Raw genomic sequence first — 22,118 nt, forward strand, 5'->3', positions numbered from 1 at the left:
CACAGTCGCACTTCTCACTCACTACGTACAAAATCCAATCTGTAATGACGACACAAATTCATGGAAAATGATACACGTCAAAGACAAATTTTGCACATCCCGATCTCTTTTTGTGTACGGATGCACCGCGCTATTTGTGTGCATGCCCAGTTGGGCATGTGCTTCGGCAGAGGGGAAATAATGCCGACTCCCTTCCCGGTGTTGCTCGAAGGTTGTTGCACTATCTGATAAGATTTTGCTTTTTTTGATATTAATGATAATCGGCTTTGTTCGATACGTTTCCTAGCTATCGTCGAGGATGTGGATAGTGCTTGGATCTAAATTAAACTGAAATAATATTTTCATATCTCAAGCTTTGAAAGTGGGTCGTTGTTGTTCTAAAAAGTGCGCAGAAAGTGATACGTTTGTGCTCTAGTGCAGAAAAGTGTTGTACACCTCTGCGTTCCCGTCCCACGAGCAACTGGGTGGAAACAAAATTAAAAAATAGTGTCTTTATTTCCCCGCCTGGAACAATTGATAATTGTTCTAATTTTACAAATCCCGCATTGAATCGTTTTTTTTTTTTTATCAAAAATGATGTAAGTAAATTAATCGAATTTAAAGTATCGTGAGACATGTTAACTTAAGTAACTTAGCGGTTACACTCACGTGTTTGTAGTCACTCGCGCGACATGTTTCGGAGAGCCTAGGTCTCCATTTTCAAGCACTAACAGTGCCTGAGTGAGTAGCGGTCACGACGGATGGGCGTCACAACATGCACCGGAGTTTTGTCCCTGGATTACAGGATTCCACGCTCCGTATGTGCTCTAACAGTCTCGTGGCCACGTTGGGGAAACCGGACGCAACGTGGCCACGAGGCTGTTAGAGCACATACGGAGCCTGAAAAAGATGGACTGCAGTAACTCGGCCGTGGCAGAGCACGCTCTCGAGACAGGCACGTCGCACTATCTCCGATTCGACAAGGCGAGGTTACTGGTACGGGAAAAATGTTACGTACCGCGTAAAATACGTGAAGCGATCGAGATTGGGCGGCGCCCTAATTTCAACCGAGACAGCGGCTGGGCTGTGGCGCCAGCATGGAATCCTGTAATCCAGGGACAAAACTCCGGTGCGTGTTGTGACAGTGCAGTGGACATAGTGTGTTCGTGTTGTTCATCGCTACAAGTGTTGGGTGACCCAAACCCGCCATCGCGCCCGCCTACAACAACAGCGCAAGACCTCCCTCAACCGGTTATATCGTCGCGCGCGCGACGCAGTACGTGACGCCCATCCGTCGTCACCGCTACTCACTCAGACACTGTAAAGGGGCCCACAGACTATCAGTCCGCCGGACGATATCGGCCTGTCAGTTGTTCCGAACTGTCAAATTTTTGTTCTAACTGACAGGCCGATATCGTCCGGCGAACTGATAGTCAGTGGGCCCCTTTAGTGCTTGAAAATGGAGACCTAGGCTCTCCGAAACATGTCGCGCGAGTGACTAAAAACACGTGAGTGTAACCGCTGAGTTAGTTAATGTAAGTAAATTGTTAAAACAAATGAGCAAAATCTTATACAGCCAGCAGCCAGCAGCAGTTTAACGTTTGTACGATATTAAATGGGTTATTAAAGTTATTTAGCACTATATTCGTAAAAAAAAATATAATATAAAAATTGCTTATTTTATTAATTAATTTGTTATTTAATATTTAAATTTCTTTAAATACCTTTATTATGTTAGCTAAATGACTGGGATGCCATTGACTATCGGGAGTTTTAGAACGAAAAAGTAAATAATTAAAAAGTAAATAAGAGGCAATTCATCATTTTAAAATTACTGCAGTTTATTTAAATATGTGTTTTCGTAAATGTTGCAATCTAAATGTTTTTCGCTAGGGGTTATTTATCTTCACACATGAAAAGTCTCCGATTCCAAGTAAGTCCTTAGGAAAAATATCATGGCCGCAGGTCTATTAGGTAGTACTTTAGTTACTGATTTTGCAAAATTGCCTGGTCTTGTTATGTTTATTCGCATTCGATATGATGTGCCTTTCAACTCTTGGTTAACAATATACTGTTATATAGTGTATGATTAAAAGTAGTCGTATGTAATAGCAGTTTATGTGACTGCTACATAATGCCTAATTATGGACAGTTAGGTAGTTAGGTACATGTTTTTTTTATTTACAGACATATTATAAGTTTTCTATGATGTGTTAGGGAACCACATGTTACGCCCGGCATTGCAGCATCTTTGCTAATTGCTTGAAATATCTTGATTGTTAATTTTACACGAATAACTAACAAAACATACTAATTTTATACAAAAAGATAAACGGAACGTCAAATGGCGGTAAATCGAAACTTTATTCACGCGCGTCCGACAAGAAATTGTAGAAAATTATTGAGGGCGCCACTTCCTACGTAACTGTCACATCTTTGATGTAAAATGCTTAAACATGGCAACAATTTAGTATGGAATTCATTTTTAGTTTCATTTTGTTTAATTTCTACTATTTTATGTCGCACTATAACCGTAGTTTTTTAAGTAAGCTTTACCTTTCGATAGTAAGTAACATGCGAGAATTGTCAAAATAGTTTGCACTTGACACTTAATTTTGAATAAAACTTCATCTCGACTGATCAGAATAGACGTCAAAACAGATTGCTTTGTTTTTAGAGTTTTTCTAAATTTGAATGTTATAATTATGCAATAACAGCATTTTCACAGATAGTTCTAATAAAACGGTTTATGCTGGTTGTAATTTTGCGATTTTTGAACGCATCGTAAGGGTTTATGATATTTGTGTAGATAAATTAATTTGGTTATTTTTGAACGCATCGTAAAGGGTTTATGATATTTGTGTAGATATTTCATTTGGTTATTTTTGAACGCATCGTAAAGGGTTTATGATATTTGTGTCGATAAATTCATTTGGTTATTTTGCGATTTTTGAACGCATCGTAAAGTGTTTATGATATTTGTGTAGATAATTCATTTGGTTATTTTTGAACGCATCGTAAAGGGTTTATGATATTTGTGTAGATATTTCATTTGGTTATTTTTGAACGCATCGTAAAGGGTTTATGATATTTGTGTCGATAAATTCATTTGGTTATTTTGCGATTTTTGAACGCATCGTAAAGTGTTTATGATATTTGTGTAGATAATTCATTTGGTTATTTTTGAACGCATCGTAAAGGGTTTATGATATTTGTGTAGATATTTCATTTGGTTATTTTTGAACGCATCGTAAAGGGTTTATGATATTTGTGTCGATAAATTCATTTGGTTATTTTGCGATTTTTGAACGCATCGTAAAGTGTTTATGATATTTGTGTCGATAAATTCATTTGGTTATATTGCTATTTTTGAACGCATCGTAAAGGGTTTATGATAGTTGTGTAGATAAATTCATTTGGTTATTTTTTCCCCTTAGTGACTCGGTATAACATAATGGCTATTATATAATTAATGTCAGCCAAACAGGACTTATTAACAACAGAGTTAGACCAGCTCGTTGTCAAGTATGTTACTAAATTATTTTTTAACAAGAAGAAACGTCTGCAAACGATGCTATTAATAGTGTATATATAGTGGGAAGATTTGCTGACTATGGATGAGGTCTTGGTGGCTTAGTTGGCAGAGCGCTGGAGTATCGATCCAGAGGCCGTGAGTTCAAGTCTCACCCAAGGCAGTAATTTTTCCACTTTTAAAGTTATATTACTGTTGTTAACTTGTTGAAAAAATACTAATATCCTTCTAATATGAGTAAGCCAATTGTACAATGATTGCATGACATCAGTCCGTTCCGTTATACAAATGGCGGTCAATCGAACACTGTAATTACTTCAATTAGACTGAATTAGCACGTTTTTTTTTTCATTGCACAACTTCCCGTTCTGTGTAGTTGTTTGTGTTATGACAAACAGCCGTAGCAGTGTCAGGGGTAGTGCATTTTCCTGTAACAGGAGGAGATAACATTGATTTCCTTTTTAATGATAGGGTTGATTCCTGAGAGTAGGTACCTACCTAAGCGAGGATAGTTTATTAGATTTTGATCACTGATTATATATTTATTGTCGTGGTTCTCAGTTTCACAAGCGGTTATTAAGTACTTTGTTTTCAAATGACGGCGTCACTTTCGACGACTGTGCGTTCGATTGAAAGAGACTTATCACGCAATAACATCTATAACAGCGACAGCGTGCATCTACACGCCGGCCGCAACGTGTGTTACGTAGTTATGTTCATTAAATTATCCCTAGGCCCTTCCATCAGTTTGCCGCTATCACTGTCAAATTTCGCAAAAAAGAACGGGAAAGACGCGCGCCAAGCGTCAATTTTGATCGAATTTTGTCGATTTTTATTTATTTTAAAAACGTTGCCTTACAATATCGAAATTCGAAAGCGGTAAAATTACTATTTAAGTTAAGATTGATTTTTCTTTTGTTTTTTTGTTTATAGTGTCACATAATAATGTCATAATTCGTGTAACGGAAGCTTATAAATTAAAGATAATATAATCAAGAACTACATATATTTTTTCCACGTCTACGAATATCAACGACTCTGAAGAATATGATCATATAAGGAGATTTTTCGCCTTCTGGCCCAGGGAACCGCCTTTATTGTGAAACGGCAAGCAATTTTCATCATGAGTGTTGTATAGTTGTAAAACAAACCTATGTTGTCTTCAGAGCATCTAGTAAACCTTTACCCTTGTTCCTACAAAATGCACGAAGTTGATTATTTAAATACAATGATTTTCTTTTTTGGAAAGCTGATATCGTCAGATCGTCATCGTCATATAGATTCTAACATTTCTAGCCATAAAAACCGATATTTTTTCTTTTGTGTGCTTCACATAGTTAGATGTCATAAAAGTGATCTTGCTCTGGAGGGAAGCGCATTTAAAAAATGGTTTAACTGTATACATAGGTAGGTGACCTGTTTATCAGTTAACCACCTTTTTTTCGAGCGGTCATATCTCGCAAATTTTCAATTAAAATAAATTATTGCAAACATTAATCGATAGATTTTACAATTCAAGAGAATTTACATTCAAGAAATTTTGATTTTCCTTATATTTTTGACATTGTTGTGCTTTTAGAAAAAAATATAATTTGGCTAATAGTGTCCACGCTATAGGACAGTATTAACCAGGGGGATGTTCTAAAGTTAACCAAGTTGTACACATTTAATCACTCATTTAAATGTTTTTAACTATTTAAAAATAATAGGCCTCACAAATTTAAGAACGCAGTTTTCATTAATTACAAAGATACTAACAAAAATAAAAGAAAATAATTTTACTAATATTATTATCCTCAAACATTTAGATTTTGTAACATGGTGGTGATTAATTGTAAACCGTTGTATGCAATAAATACCTACCTACTTCTTAGTCAGTATGTAACGAGGAAATGTTGATTTTATATGGATACTATCTTCGTAGTTAGTCCTACAAAAAAGTTGTAAGTAATTTACGTTTTATGCTATAATAAGTAGGTCTGGGCTACAAATTAGTAAACATTTAACATGGAGATAAAGTTTACAAATGACCACTTTAGTGAGTGGTCGCGTCGTGAGTAGCTATGTACACTATGTACAGCAGTCTCACTTTATCCGATCCTATCGCATTACATTGTGCTGTGGTCAACTTCGACGTCTGTAGCTAGGATGGTTGTGGTTGGTATCTTTCATTGGGTTGCAGTAGAACAACTGACATCGTTCCTACATACATACATATGTAATTACATACGTTATATGTCGAGTATTTTTCGAAGCTGAAAACAAAGATTGGCGTTTTAAAACAAAGGCTACGTAAGTTTTAATGAGACAAACAATTTATTTATTTTGTTGAAACGCCTTTATTGTCTTTTTTGTGTCTGAAATAGTTTAGTGTTTCGTGTAGAAACCTACACTTTAGGGGGCTTCACATTTGTATAGAAAAAATTCAAACTAGCCAGAAGACGCAGCACCCCCCTATTTTGTTACACTTATTATGCTGATAAAATAGGCAAAGTTTTGTAATTTTATCTCAACTACAAAGGGGTGCTGCACTACACCACATAGAAAAACATTATTGCTTTTTTTTTCCGGTTTTGTCAAATTTTACTCATCATCATATCAGTCTTATATCGCCCACTGCTGAGCATAGCCTCTCTTCGAGTACGCCACTTGTACCGGTCCTGAGCCAATCTCATCCAGAAGTGAACCGCAGTATTCCGAATGTCGTCCACCCAACGAGCCAACGGACGCCAGGCACTGCTTTCGTTTGAAAGCGGCCAAAATTTACTAGTGATACTTAACCTAAACATACGTATATCTGTTGATATAAGATAAACAAGAGCTTGCGACATACTCTAGTATGTATGTTATGTTTGAAATGAAGATTTTGAAAAATGCCATCGATTGTTTCACTCGTGCCTTTCCCGAATACAACAAAAATAAAAATGTTTAGTGAAGAACGAAGAACCTCTTTGTAGTTAAGATAAAATTACAAAACTTGGCGTATTTTATCAACATAATAAGTGTAACAAAAGAAGGGGGTGCCCCATCGAAAAAAAAGTTATTTGAAGCAACCTAGCTACGCACACGTGTATTTTATTTGGAAATAAAATAATAAGGCGGTAAAGCGTAAGTATTCATACGATTAAAACAATTTTACAATTAGCAAAACCTCGCATGAAATCTCGGTGTCCGGCCGGATAGTAGGTCAATATCCGATATCCGGCCGGATATTAAAATATGGGTCGGATACGGGATAGTAACCGAATATCCGATGCATCTCTACTTACTACGTTATTAAGTTATGAAGTTGGGCTCTTGCCAGTTGTTAGATACACGCCGCGCCGCACCATGTACAGTCAAGGGCATAAATATACATACATTCCCAAAAGTTTCAAAAATATGTGTACGCTCTTACACCTTAGACAATAAAGTCGTGTTCACTTATTTTTGAGCTATCTGTCTGGATCGTTATTTTTGCACTCGACTGTACTGTGGTCTGTGGTTGCTACGAGTAGCGTGTAGCCGCGGGCACGGGCAGCGGGCGAGCGTCGAGTGTCAAGGGCGAACTTCGCCGCCCCCGACCCCGACCCCGCCCCGGTACTTACAACTACTAAACCACCCTACTAGCGCTCATCTTCCCCTTTATTCTTGGCATTCTTGCGAATCGCCAAGGCTGATTCATAACATAACACAACAGGTACTTATACATGAACGTCAGATTTCTCTTATGAAATATGGATCCGGTATATGAATAGTTAATTGTTATAATGTAATAAATATTTGGTGAAGAAGTAAATTATTAGCAATTATATATAAACAGATGTTCGGTTGAGTTGAGAGTCACTGTTGCCAAAACAGCAATGTGTGGCATCATAAGCAATGTTAAGCAAGTTTACGATACCTTGTAAATTGTTAAGGTTCCGTACCCAAAGGGTAAAAACGGGACTGTCCGTCTGTCCGTCTGTCTGTCACCAGGCTGTATCTCATGAACCTTGATAGCTAGACAGTTGAAATTTTCACAGATGATGTATTTCTGTTGCCGCTATAACAACAAATACCAAAAAGTAAGGAACCCTCGGTGGGCGAGTCCGAATCGCACTTGTCCGGTTTTTTTTTCTGATAGACCTGACATATGACGGTTTAACGCCACCTACAAATCCTACAATCTGTGCAAAACCGACAAGTATAACATACTTTGGCTTTAAATTACGTATAAATACAGTTAGAGGTAGACCAGACCAGTTATTAATATATGCCCTTGAAGATACGATTTAGACGTAATGTGCAATGTCAATGAAATGACTAAAGATAATTAATATTCAGGAAATCGTTAAAATAGCCAAGTTTGCAAACTTATCATTAAATTGTCCTTTCGCTACAATTCCGCTTTGCGCCGTTGTTTGTATTAAATTGCAAAGTAAAACGACTAGACAAGGTAATCTTTCTTAATTTTTGACATGATCAGTAACAGATTTCCCAAAATGAATTATAGCAAAATCGGATTAGGACTAACGAAATTTCTAGAAAAGTCCTGAAATTTGGTATGCATGTTAATTAAAGGTCTCTTTTTCATGTCCACACTATAAAGGCGTGGCGAAACAGGCTTTAGGTTACTTTTCGCTCATGTCGCCGCAAATATGGACATATTTGGTATCAGTGCATTCAGTGTGATGTCCTGAACACAAATATATGAGATGACAAGCGCGAAAGTGGTGGTAGTTGCTTGATGTACTTTTCTTATTTTTGGTTATATCTGGTTAATTATTTTTAAACATTATATAGAGCATATTCACAGTTACTTGGTATGTATTTTGGAATGATCCATTCAGTCATTTTCAATTTAGAGCAGTTCAAAGTCAACTGTGGATTGTGAAATTTTTGAACGTTTTCTAATAATTTGTTAGAAGAAGTAGTGAAAATGTTACAGTTTATTATATATTTATGATCTACTCTCAAAGCCCTTTCATTTGATACCCCACATGGTATGATTTAAAAAAAAAAGCAATAAGTTTGTACTGCCGACTTTATGACGTCACAGCAACTACCCCCACGACTTTCGCGCTTGTCATCTCATATATTTGTGTTCAGGACATCACACTGAATGCACTGATACCAAATATGTCCATATTTGCGACGACATGAGCGAAAATCGATTTCCAGAAGACTTCTAGACCAAAAACCACCGTACTATGTACTAGAGAAATCTACCGATACGTCATTAAAAAAACCGTCCAGTATCCTAAGCTGCAGGATGTACTGAATATCAGTACTTAAACCCATAACCCTACTTTCTGGTTGTCACAGTCGAGTAAAATGTTGATATTGGGGTAGATCATATACAAATGTATAGACAAAAGTGGAATTCACATTCCTCCAGCTTTCCTATTAAGAGAATGTCCCCCGAAAGTGTATAAGCGCTAAATCTGGATTCAGCTAATATTTAGTCTAACAACATAGATATGTATTTTTGCCGCAAAAGTGTCGAAGACTTTTTTGTGTAGAATTTAATCGGCTTTAATGTTGCCTTACATCATATTGTCATAGAGAACTTAGATTCCGAGTAAAATGCAAATTTCTCCAAGCTTGTACACATTTTCCAAGATGGTGGCGCTTCCTCGAGGTCCCCAAATGCCCAATAGTGTGGACATTTAACATACATACCAAATTTCAGGACTGTTCTCTAGAGATTTCGAGGTTAGTCCTAATCCGATTATGCTATTAGGCCTCGCAACAATATAATTTTTTGAGCTTACGTGAGATTTTTCACTTCGACTTTTTATTCAGTGCAAACTTACAGCTCTACGTTATCATACTCTATCGCACAAATAATGCGTCCTACGGTTTGTTCAATAAATAAATTATTTCATTCTATACCGTGCATGTTCATCATGCATCTAATATGTTGCAGCCATGGTACATACAAAATCACATAAAACATGTTTGTTGAACTGACTTACGTTTTTGACACCGAACACGCGAGCTATCTATATTTATTATTCTTCTACGTTATAGTGAGTTATTTAATGACAGTCGTCATTAAATTATATTTGGAGATTGATGTCACTGAAAATACTTTTATCTATTAATTAATGTACATGAATACAATTTTATATATTATTCAACCTTATGTTGTCAACTTACAAAAAGAGTGTGTGTTATAATTAAAATAGAATCACCATGTTTTTGAATAGTTTTCATTGGTAGATGTCGTATGTCGTATTGTATTGCATGCCAAGCGTGTGTGTAGCAAGTGGTCTGTATTGCATGCAGGTCTAGGCGGGCGTCGCAGCAGCTATCGCGCAGCGCCGAGAGTATCGACCACTCCTTCAAAAGGTAAGTATACGCCACCATACTATTTCACTGCACGTTACACGCTATAGCTTGCCTATATTTTTCTAATTTTTTGTTGAATTAAGTCAGAACATAGGTCTGATATATAAGCTATAAATAATGAATCATATTCATCGTATCATAACATAAGTATACTTACATGCTTTGTTTCCGGGTCGGGTTGGAATACTTTCATGCCTTTTTTGGTGACTATTTAACCAAAAGTATTGAAAAATAACGGTACCTAATATTATATGTCATTTGCGAAGTTACGTTCGCCTGCTACAAGCAAATAACTGAAAAACTAGTTCGTCTAATTGGAAAATTTAAATATGTTGACGAATGTTACATATGTCGAACTAGCATATTATTTGGAAACCGTCATGCCGAACTGAACTAGTTTAATTATAGTTTTTATCTGCTCGTAGGCGGATTCGACCCAGATATAACTAATTATGGTATATTTAAAATGTTCGTCTAAAATGACATCAGCTTTTCAGAATTATTAAAGACTAAAGACGAACATTATTCTACTAGGTGTAGGTAGGTACTTAAGTTGTTTACATTCGTTAGGTACTAGTAGATTCGAAAATGTGCAGACGGATTTAGATTTCAAGTTACTTCATTAGTACTGTAGTTTTAAAAACTGAAATAATTTGCTTTTGCAGGTCAAAAAGTCGGTCAGTGGATCATGGGTTCGCGGCCGCGTTCGAGCTGGACTCCCTGCGCTCCAAGGTGGAGGACAGGTTCAACGCTGTCCACAGAGGTGAGTCACAGAACACGGCTGACAACTTGATGGATGCTATGCTAGTGATTACAACGATAATTATAGGTTCAACTAAATATTCAATGCTAACTGACGTAGACACTGCGCAACGCAACAACGCAACGGTTCATACCTAAACCATAGGAACACGATGAAATTGTCTTAGAACATACTTACTAAAATAACTGAAATAAGTAGTTTATCATTTTTTGCAGACTATCCAGTTAAACAAAAAAGTTAATTAGTAACTAAGGTTATTTTTAAAAGACCTATGGAATAAAGTGCCACACGTCGATGTTCATTATTCTTTTCTTTCTACTTTTAGTTAAGTACATGTAAATATGGAATGCGCCAACTAAAAATAATATATTTTTTATTTATTTTAACATTTCAACTTGGTGGCGGCTCACAAAATACTCTTACATATATTCCAAATATCATTAAATAGTATTTTATACAATCGTGATATAATGGAGAGCTTTTCAGTCGTGTACAGTCAGCAGCAGAAGTTGCTAAGCGGGCGAAGTGTTCAAAATTACCTTGACACGCTCTTATTCTCTTACCAATAAAGTGGCGTCAACAACATTTTGAACACCTGGCCACAGATTAATAAACAGTTACTACGTAACAATACATCATTCCCATACAAACGCGAAAATACCTACGCTATAATTGCCTACAAAATCTTAATAATAATACCTGCTGCTCAGGACGAGAAGAAATGTACCATAAGTATGCGCACAAAGAGTCGAGACTGCCTTGCTCGCCGTGCGAGCCACGTGCCAACGCGTCATCGTAAGAATGCGCTAGGGTTGTACTGTTACTTATGTTATTATTGTAATAAAACGAATGTTGCGAATCAACCATATTTTATATTAGTCAATCAATCAAACACTTATAATACCTGACTCAAAAAACTCCTTAATTCTATCTACTTATGTTCAAAGAAATAAATAGTGACCAAATTCATAAAGATAGATTTAAAATACTACTCACCTTTCTTCGTCTCTCGGAAATGAAAAAACCGGCCAAGTGCGAGTCGGACTCGCCCACCGAGGGTTCCGTACTTTTTAGTATTTGTTGTTATAGCGCCAACAGAAATACATCATCTGTGAAAATTTCAACTGTCTAGCTATCACGGTTCATAAGATACAGCCTGGTGACAGACGGACAGCGGCAGCGGAGTCTTAGTAATAGGGTGCCGTTTTTACCCTTTGGGTACGGAACCCTAAAAAAACGACAAATTTTCTTTTGTTTTTTGACTTTTACACCCATCTACTGCACAATAATTACGTGGTTTCGGCATTTCGAAGCGTAAGCGCGGGAAACGTGCGGCCCTCTGTCGATTGTATCGTCGACGATACGCCGAGCGGTAGGCATATAGCGCGTGGCTTTGAGCGAGTGAAGGAGGCCTGACCTGGCCCGCTTAGCAACTTCTGCTGCTGACTGTACCGTGTTAAGGCCACGAAGCTTGCTGAGTGGCTTTATCGGGTACGAGATTGAAAAGCTTAATTATATATATCACTATTTTATACAATACTTTTTCTACGAGTCAACAAAAATAATACTTTAAACTAGTATAATCATATAAACAAACCAAAAGTATACAGCTAACATACGCGAGCTGCCGCGATACCTTTATAGTCGTACGCGCCCCGCCGGCCGGCTGGTCAACGCCACCTTCTCGTAACTCATGAGGCCCTGCGGTATTTGGTCCTTGCTAAATTCAATTTCTGGACAGTTTTTCTTTCGATTTTGGCCACAGTAGCCTATGGAGACTAACGCAACGCTAAGCGGTCATCGTAGTCTATGGATGTTGCTATATTAAGGGTGTCAGGTGCGCGTTTCTGACTTATGAAGAAATTGTTTCTACTATACAACCTGAGCTATCGTTTTGTTTCTTCCCCTTGACCGCGGCGGCACGTGATTTTTCAAAATTATTATAGTCGACTAAAGTGTTTCGATATGAACATATTAATTGAGTCGGGATCCCATAGTGAAAAGTATGCGATTTCAGTTTGGTATACGAAGTCTTAATGCAACCATTACAGTCGACGAGTAGAAAAATATACCTTATAGTTTTTGAGTAAAGTGGCTGAGACATACATACCGACAGACGTTTACGATTTGCCACTGTTAATGTACTTGCCTGGTTTTTTCAAATAAATTCCACAACTATAAAACTGTATCCGACTTATAATGTTTATGGCACTATATTAATGTAATCTCATTGGTGAACAAAATCAATCGTAATGTTTAATGATATTTTTAGTATACTCGTATTACACGCTTGGGTACGTTTTACGACTGCGAACTTATAAAACTACTCATCCCTACTTAATATTAATAATACAGAAAATATATAAAAACACATTATAATAATAATACAACGAAGGGGTAAGCGAGATATTGTAAAAGAGGTCTATATGAATTAAAGACTCGAGTTTACAATATTATTATTCTCACCCTCGGAGTAAACTAAACTCGAAAAAAAACTAAATTTTAAGCGAAATAATTCGTCCGCCATATTGTCATTTCTTGACAGGTTAGGCATCGAACCTTCGGCATTCAGCCACGATTGAAAATTGAGTAAAAATATTTTAAACGGCTATTAAATTAATAAAATTAAATATTTTTAAACATAAACAAATTTTTTTTTATAAACGTCAGTATTTTAAAAGTAAAACTTCCTTATACCTTGACTTGAAACAATAATAAATTGTGCAACGAGGGGGATAAGTGAAATATTGTACGAGAGTCTATATATTCACGACAGCCACAGGCTAGAGTGAATTAAAGATTCGAGTAACAATATTCTTACCCCCGGAGTTACACAATGTTTTTCCTCACACTGGGAACTATCATTTGTGACTTTTGTATTGCTTTAATGCACAGACCTAAAATGTATGCTTTAATGCAATGGGTCCCATATAGACATAACCTAACCTAACCTGTACGTACAAAACCTCTTAGACTCCATCCACGCTAAGTCGCCCCCTAGTGAAACCCGAAGTATGGCGCGGCTAATAAAATAAATATATGTATGTACATTGTCAATGACAAAAGTGCCAAGTCGGTGCAAACTTAGAGTGGTCGAAGTAAAACGCAAAACAAACTTGCTTAATATTGCCATAGTCATATCATTGTAGGGTTCTGTACCCAGTATGGCAAAATCCGTCTGTCCGGCTGTCTGTCTGTCCGATTGTCACAGCCATTTTTCTCCAAACCAAAACTATAAGTATAAGCTATATTTTAATATCATTTGAAACAGACTATTTTGTGAGCCGCTACTTAGTTTATAGTTAAAATATAATAAAAAAAATTAAGCTGCATTCCTTATTAAAAGTAAAAAAAAGTTTGTTACATCATTCGATATATTATCTCTAAAAAAACGATAAGGTTTTTGATTAAGTGTACACTTCTGAAAATAACTTCCAAAGTCCAAAATAATGTGTAACTTTTGAACCGGTCGTACAAAGCATTTGGGAAAAAAAAATATAGCTTAGTAAATACTTTCCACGAAAATTGTTTTGAACATGAACGATTAAACCATTAGTGAGTTTTGTCCAAAAAAACTTCCGTTTTCATTAAAAGGACGCAAATGCCGCGAAGGTACGCCTTTTTGCTTGTATGGCTTTTTCATATCGTATGAACGTACGGACCTCGACTCGATCTTTATTACGAGTATATGTGGCTGGATGACAATCAAACCTACACATACGAATTTCAGTCACCCTAGAAATCACTTTTTTAAGAGATGCATATTTATTATCAATGGTCGACCGCGGGTGGTCACTGGTCACTGCTGGCGAGCACTTTTCTTAGTGGGAGAGCTGCCTAAAACACTGGGAAATTTGAAATGCCTTGAGGTGGGATTAATGATGAACATGTCAAAGACAAAGCTCATGACTAACAGCCGAAAAATAACAGTGGTAGTGGATGGAGAAGAAATGTCATATGTCCTAGAATACATTTACCTGGACCAAATAGTCTCTTTCCAGGCACGACAGGACAAGGAGGTCGCAAGACGAACCGGAAGTGCCTGCATGGAAGGGCTATTGGTCTATGAAGGAGCAAATGAAGGGAGATTTCCCTATATCTTTAAAAAGAAAGCTCATTGACATGTGCATTCTTCCCATCGTGACCCACGGAGCACAGACTTGGTGTTTGACAAAAGTTCAGACATCCACCCTTAAGGTTTGCCAGCGCGCTATGGAGCGTAGTATTCTCAGCGTGAAGTTGACCGATCGCATCAAAAACACTGTACTACGCTCCAAAACTCAAATAGCTGACGTAGCTGAAACAGCCGCCAAGCTGAAGTGGGACGTGTCCCGCCCACACGTATGCCGTATGCCGGAATTGCCGGATGATTTGTGGGCTAAAATTACAACCAATTGGGTCCCACATCATACTCGGGGTCGCGGCAAACTTCGACGGCGTTGGTGAGATGACCTTGACGCCTTTGACAGGAACTGGTGGGAGACGGGTCAAGATCGGGATACGTGGAAAGGGGGGAGGGAGGCCTTTGCCCAACAGTGGGACACTCTAGGCTCATATAAATAAATAAAATATTAGGTATACTAACTGCGTCAAATACAGGTTATACAGGTTCTAATTTATCTTTTCTGTTGCCAAGAATTAAGAACATTGGTGAAACATGACCACCATTGGTGGCTATGGAGACTGCTTAACATCAGGCGGGCTTGTTTGCCACCGACGTAGTATAAAAAAAAAACAAATTCCCACAATATACCCTAAAATGACGTCGGTATTAGTTTTGAGCGATAAGTCGCAACCAGTAGTTTGGCTCCAGTATCCTTACCTTTCGGTAACAGAAGATACAACTTTTTTTTGCGTGTGTTAGGTACCTAACACACAAGACATACGTATGTCTTAATCTTTTCAATCTTAATGTGAGCACGAGTATTTAGTATGATAAGATTATAACAAATTAGAATGCAGTTTAATGGAAGACTGGTCCGCAAACATTTCTCAATGAATCACAGATTAAGTTATTGCTCCAACTAAGGCGTAAGAGAGATTATAGTTATTATTCCACTGGATACAGTTACCCGAAAACTTTTAACTTTTCGTGAAAAATATTTTCTCTGGCAATCAGCGTGCCATTTTCAAAATATTATGTTTCTGAATTAAGGAATTTTTGCAGCAACAAATCATCATTATTTCTTAAACTGCCAAAAATCGATAAATATGCCAATTACCGTAACCAAGACTTTTTATTATACAAGTATATAATTATCGTAAATTCAAATATTTATGCATGTGTAACCCATATTACGGTGTTCAAATAAGTGATACAATTAATAATTAATAAACAATAACATAGCATTGTGCGTGTTACTAATTTTTACTTATTGCATTTGTTTCAGATGAGGATGAACACGCCAAACGATTACCACCTACACCGCCGATTAAGACCATCACTTACACGGTACGTTTCAGTATTTTACAGTACACATATGGTGCTACTTTCTCGCACTAATGCGTCAAATAGCACTTTTCGTGCATATGTCGAAAGTTTAAAGGGCCATATGTACTGTAAAACGTTGTACGATACATGTGCGAATAGGTAATTCGCAACTCGTGTCGATTTAAAACACTCCCTGCGGTCGTATTTTAATTTATCACCACTCGTTTCGAATTTCCTCTTTTCCGCACTTGTATCGTAAATAAATATTGTGGTGTTGGTTAATATAAAACTAGTAGCCGCGATAGCTAAAGACGCCGGTTCTAATCCGGCCTTCACCACTGCGGGCTTAGCACGGTAGCATTTTTATCACCTGTCACTATGCCTGTCACTTTCGCACTTACATACTTGTTAGAACGTGACAGGCATGGTGGCAGGCGATAAAAATGCTAGTGCTAAGCCCACTGGAGGGCTTCGTCACTTTTTCTTTAATATATGACATCTATTACAGTTTTTAATTTATATATAGTAGTGTGACTATACTTTAAAAAATACAAATCAAAATATTTAATAAAATAATTTGATTTGTTCCCAAACTTGTTCATAAAATAAAACTCTCATTTTCTTTTTCGAGTCCGCCCAGTTAAGGGTCGTTTGCACTATTTACTCGTATACCGGTTGTTACCGTTAAAACGTTTTCTAATTTTGATAAAATGGGAAGTTTCATCATTCACTGCTGAGGTGCTGAGTGACGCTGATCACCAGTGAATCAGCGATTAGGTGTTCTTAATAAGTTGTCTGAATGGAACGGAATAGCTGCCGAAACGCCTGTCAAAGAATAGGCGTTTTTTCTTACTTTTACTACCTACTAAGAGGCGTTTTCAGTTTCCAAAGTTTTTATTCCTTACTTGTTGTTTTTATAATTTTTTCGCAAATGTATTAAAAAACGTCGTTCGATACACGTGCGGAAATGTCATTCTTCACTCATCCCGCGTACGCTTTGGCTGTGGAATGAGCTCCCTGCCGAGGTTTTCCCGAGGGGCTACAGTATGGGGTTCTTCAAAAAAGGAGAAGAGAAAGGAATATCTCCGGTGTTGCAGGCGTCCATAGGCTACGGTAACTGCTTACCATCAGGCGGGCCGTATGCTTGATTACCACCGACGTGGTATAAAAAAATATATATTTTAAAACCCGTATAAAACTGACTTAAGGAGTAGGTAATTTGATTGTTACGTCACATGCTAGTGTTTCATATAAATTCCATAGTAGCAAAATCGTTTTGACAGTTCGAAAAAAGAAACTGTTTTGACTAGTAGTCAAATACCCCATTGTTTTTATCACACTTGTGAGGAAAAAAAGGCGAAAAATAAATGTGCCTCTTTTCGGACGTACAATACAACCATAGGTCGAAATTTAAGATTTACGGACCGCATCGCCTACGTATATTTAATAACACCTTTTACGAGCAAGTGTGATGAAATAGTTATTTACGATACAAGTGCGGAAAAGAGGAAATTCGAAACAAGTGGCGATAAATTAAAACACGACCGCAGGGAGTGTTTTAAATCAACACGAGTTGCGAATTACCTATTCGCACGTGTATCGTACAACGTTTTACAGTACATATGGCCCTTTAAACTTTCGACATATGCACGAAAAGTGTTCTATTACGCACTATTTATGCAACAAGTGCGGAAATCATCTTTACGCACGTGTATCATACAATGTTTTACTATGCATTGTGCGAGTAAATAAAAAAACATATGGCAAATAAGTTTAATTATTTAAAAAATTGAAAACAAAAGTACTAGTGCGGAAAAGGGCACTTTTCCGCACTAGTGCGAGAAAGTAGCGCCATATGTACTGTAAAAAAAATTGAAAACAAAAAGCACTAGAGCGAAAAAGTAGTACTTTCCGCATGATATGGCTCCGAGGAAACGCACTTTTCGAGCACATGCATTGTAAAGTTATTTGTAATGATTTTTGTCCAGGTCCGGGACCGTGACACGTTGACGTCGCTGGCGGCCCGCTTCGACACCACGCCCTCTGAGCTGACCAAGCTGAACAGGCTCGCCACACAGTTCATCTTCCCCGGACAGCGGCTGTTGGTACCGGACAAGAAGAAAGGTGACAACGTCACTCAATTATTCTATTTTTTTTTTCTGCTGTGCCCCCAGATGTATAGTTTTTTTAACCGCGACTTCAACATAAAAGACTTACTTCATAATGCACTAAGTATAACCAGATTAACGTAGAATTATTTGCCTTTGATAAAGACTATGCCGCAGAGTCTCGACTTGTCGCGCAAATTTTACAGGCTTTGCGAAACTCGGCCTTCATCGTCGTCAACGTCTTACTCAGTTGCAATAGTAGTTCATTTATATTATCAGCCGGTTAGTCGATAAGGAAACATTTGTGCAATCGTTTGGGATTACTCGTAAAATGGATTTCTTTGGCGTGGCGGTATTCACGATTGTGATTTAAATGGTCGATGCCATTCAATCCCTAGATATCTCTGTAGCGTGAATTTTCATTTCGTGGAATATAGGCATTGGCAGACAATGATACCAAAGGCCAAACGTGGATGATACTAATCATGTCTCATCTACAAACTTAAAATAGACTACCTTGTTGTTTAAGGCCAAAAGTTCACATTCGTTTTACATGATCAATTTGGAAGACAGTGGGGTAGGAAGAAAATAGATCTTTTATGAACCGTACCGTACTACATGTACGTCAACACTAAAGAAACGACAAAGGAACATTTGATAATATCGTCCTCCTTTGTCAATAGTTCTCTACAACACAATAATTACCAATTTCTAAGTAATTACATATGAAATACTTTATTTTACTAAGTACAAATTATTAAGCCCTTGTCTATTTCTGTGCCGGTCATTACTTGTCCACACTTAGTGTGTGGATATGTTATCGGAAGGTAGACATTTTCGACGCCTATCTCCACAAGTCATATCAATGGCATCGATTAGAAGCGTGATTCTGTGAGCTCCGGCCGGCGTGAAACAAAACAATAACATTCAGCCTTGGTGTTATTCATTCATGTGCGACGTAGACATGAAACAAAATTTTTCTCGTATTTGCACAGTAAACAAGAGTTTCCACCGTCAGTTGACAGTTTGCAGTTGCGGGCGCGCTACAGTGCCGACATCACGCGCTACAACCCGTCACTATTTTAAACTACACTTTCGACCACACTCTATAATTACCCTGAACGGCCTGAACTAAAAATGTGGATGGTTATCGCCGGCGCCATCGCCAGCGCCTGCCTGTGACAATAATAATGGACTTATCTAATTCGTTTCATTACCACGCAAGATAAGTGCTGTAGTGAAACGTCTCTAAAACTTCTGCAATATGTTCAGTGTAGATTTTCTTAAGCGTTGGTATAATGGTACGTTGAAGGTTTTACACTACAGTTAATAATACACATTTCGCTGTCCTAATATACGTATGATGTGATATAAGTTTTGTACGTGTTATATTAAAATAAAACCACACAGCATCAGTATTAGTTTGCACAAGTACTTAGTGAGGAAGAAATCGTGTTTCAGGTGGCGAGAAGGACTCCGATGGTCCCTCAGAGAGCGGGGATAACACGTCGGAGTCAACAGTGGGCCCGCCGAGCGAACCTGCACAAGAAAAAGGTAACTACTTACATCGCACCTCACACCTGTGCCAATATACCTATACACATTAACGAGAGGCATTTTAATTTCACCAACTTGGTTGCCATTGTTAATATTTGTGATTATTATCATTGTGTATGATGGTACAATCGAAATTAATGCACATATGGTAAGACGGTAGTGAATGTTGTTTAATAAAAGAAACAAAAAACACCTGAACTCAATAAACAACCAAAATTTGTATTAAATGTTAAGTACATTAAAATCTATTATAACTTTAACACTTATAACAGATACACTTTCAGAGTACAAAGTACGCATTAATTAATTATTTTCTATTACATGTCACACTTAGTGTCCAATGCCACAGTTCACGCGCACGTTGGTCGCGTAAACACACCGATTCCAGTTCTGGAATCGCGTGTGTATTACGTTCATTATTGCTTGCAAGGAACACAATATTAGAAGAATAATAAAATTATTTATTCAGAAAAAGGAAATCTGCTTTTTTCCTTTAGGTACCTATCAAATGCCTTTTGGATAAAGTTTTATTCATGATAATCTTTAATAGAAAATAACCGACTTTAGAATTTTTTACGACCATACTGCATATTATAACAATTACAATTATTTTATTTACGATTAAATAAAATAAAAAAACAATTACAATTAGGTCCAAGAAGTAAAATACTACCTTGTCATGGAAAGTTCTATTTTGGTCTTCATCAGTAATTCCATTTACCCATCAATTGTTGTCAGATAAAAATAAATAATAGCTATAAGTATGCTTCTAATTTTTGGGGAGTTCGTTCGATTCCTCGACGACCATAATTTGCACCGAGTTTAAAAAAAATGGCTAGTTTATCAAGAATCCTTTAGATTGAAATTAACATGGAACTAAATACATCAGCCTGGCGGCTGCGCGACATATCATAAGTATTTAAGGTGAAGTGGCTGAAATTTATAATGCAATGATACCTAATTTCTTTATTATAGCGCCGATCACATTCTTATCAAAATAGGAAAACTTTTTTTTTATACCACGTCGGTGGCAATCAAGCATACGGCCCGCCTGATGGTAAGCAGTTACCGTAGCCTATGGACGCCTGCAACACCGGAGATATTACACGCGCTTTGCCGACCCTAACACTCCTCTCCCTCGTTGAGCTCTGGCAACCTTACTTACCGGCAGAAACACAACACTATGAGTAGGGTCTAGTGTTATTTGGCTGCGATTTTCTGTAAGGTGGAGGTACTTCCCCAGTTGGGTTTTGCTCTAGATCTGGAATGACATCCGCTGTCCTGTGCCCTACCACACAAAGCGAGATGTCATTCACAGTGCCCATACCTCTCTTTTGGACGTAGTTTAAGGACATATCCGGGTCCGGACGCAGTTTAAGGACATACCCGGGTGAGTGCTCATTTAACAACTACTGTGTTAGATGAGGAAAACAGGAAGGGACATAATAAAAATAAATATAAGTGAATGTAGAGCATGTCAGCGTTAAGTGTGGGTGTAAATGTAGTTGTAAATGGTTATGGTATGTGCAGAGATCCTTGACAGCCTACGGCCCGTGTCGCCGGAGGCGCCGACCAGCAGCAACGCCCCGCAGCGCTTCCTCAAGATCAACGTGCGCCACATCACAGATGGACAGGTGCTTATCTTACTTACTACTTACTCTTTATACCTACATTCAACATGAGAGTGCATAATTGATAATTTTTGATATTTTCACATGATGAGATGTCGCTTTGACGGTTATAAAACGCTACTGGTTTATTTTAAACATGCAATTAATATTAGTCTTCATTGACATGTGAAGCGTAGTTCAGTTGAGAAGTTATTGTTCTTATCCACTTTAATCTACATACATGTAAACTACAATCATTAACCTATCTTCGATAAAACAAGTATTCATGATGTCTATGAACGCCATCTCTCTCTACCTAAGAGTCTTCGCACAAGACGCCCTTTTAAAGTGCCACAGCTCAGTTGCTGGCATTATGCTGATTTGCGAGTGTTTTGGGCGATAACGATTAATAAAGCTGAAATAGTGCAATGCGAGTGATATTGCATCGCATCTGTATCGTTAACATTTTGTCAGTATTCTAAACCTTGCACTTTTTTAATTTCATCACATCACATCAGCTTATACATCCGACATCTATTAGCCATAAGCGATGGTTTCAATACTTCCACTTTAAATTTTATTACAATGAATTAAACAAAGGTAATTATTCTAATGTAAAACTGGCCGTCGCTCCGACACTAATTGCTATTCAGATTGGAGACTGGAAGCGCTGGTCAATATGCATTTCAGCGTAAACACCTCGGAAGGGCGTTCAGTTTTAGATTACACTATCAATGTATCAAGCGACTGAAAACTATTTGAAGAATGAAGTAAATATTTTGCAACAACTGTTCAATCGAATATTTATAGAAATGTTTCAAAT

At 37.5% G+C, this 22,118-nt stretch overlaps 1 protein-coding gene across 14 annotated transcripts in view; it reads left to right on the forward strand.

The window, feature by feature from the left end:
* LOC134754821 (TLD domain-containing protein 2) overlaps nucleotides 1-22,118 on the forward strand; it is a 305,854-nt gene that overhangs the window by 176,148 nt on the left and 107,588 nt on the right. For 9 of the 14 annotated variants that reach the window (XM_063691223.1, XM_063691222.1, XM_063691214.1 and 6 more), the window contains 6 exons: nucleotides 9,764-9,826; nucleotides 10,492-10,589; nucleotides 15,980-16,041; nucleotides 18,009-18,144; nucleotides 19,590-19,682; nucleotides 21,216-21,319. In XM_063691223.1, the coding sequence (XP_063547293.1) occupies nucleotides 9,764-9,826; nucleotides 10,492-10,589; nucleotides 15,980-16,041; nucleotides 18,009-18,144; nucleotides 19,590-19,682; nucleotides 21,216-21,319 (556 nt within the window). Of the gene's footprint in view, nucleotides 1-9,763; nucleotides 9,827-10,491; nucleotides 10,590-15,979; nucleotides 16,042-18,008; nucleotides 18,145-19,295; nucleotides 19,430-19,589; nucleotides 19,683-21,215; nucleotides 21,320-22,118 lie in introns of those variants that run through there. The other 5 variants (XM_063691226.1, XM_063691225.1, XM_063691216.1 and 2 more) reach the window with 2 other exon arrangements.

The sequence above is a fragment of the Cydia strobilella genome, chromosome Z (genome assembly GCF_947568885.1).
Source record: "Cydia strobilella chromosome Z, ilCydStro3.1, whole genome shotgun sequence".
Lineage (NCBI taxonomy): Eukaryota > Metazoa > Arthropoda > Insecta > Lepidoptera > Tortricidae > Cydia > Cydia strobilella.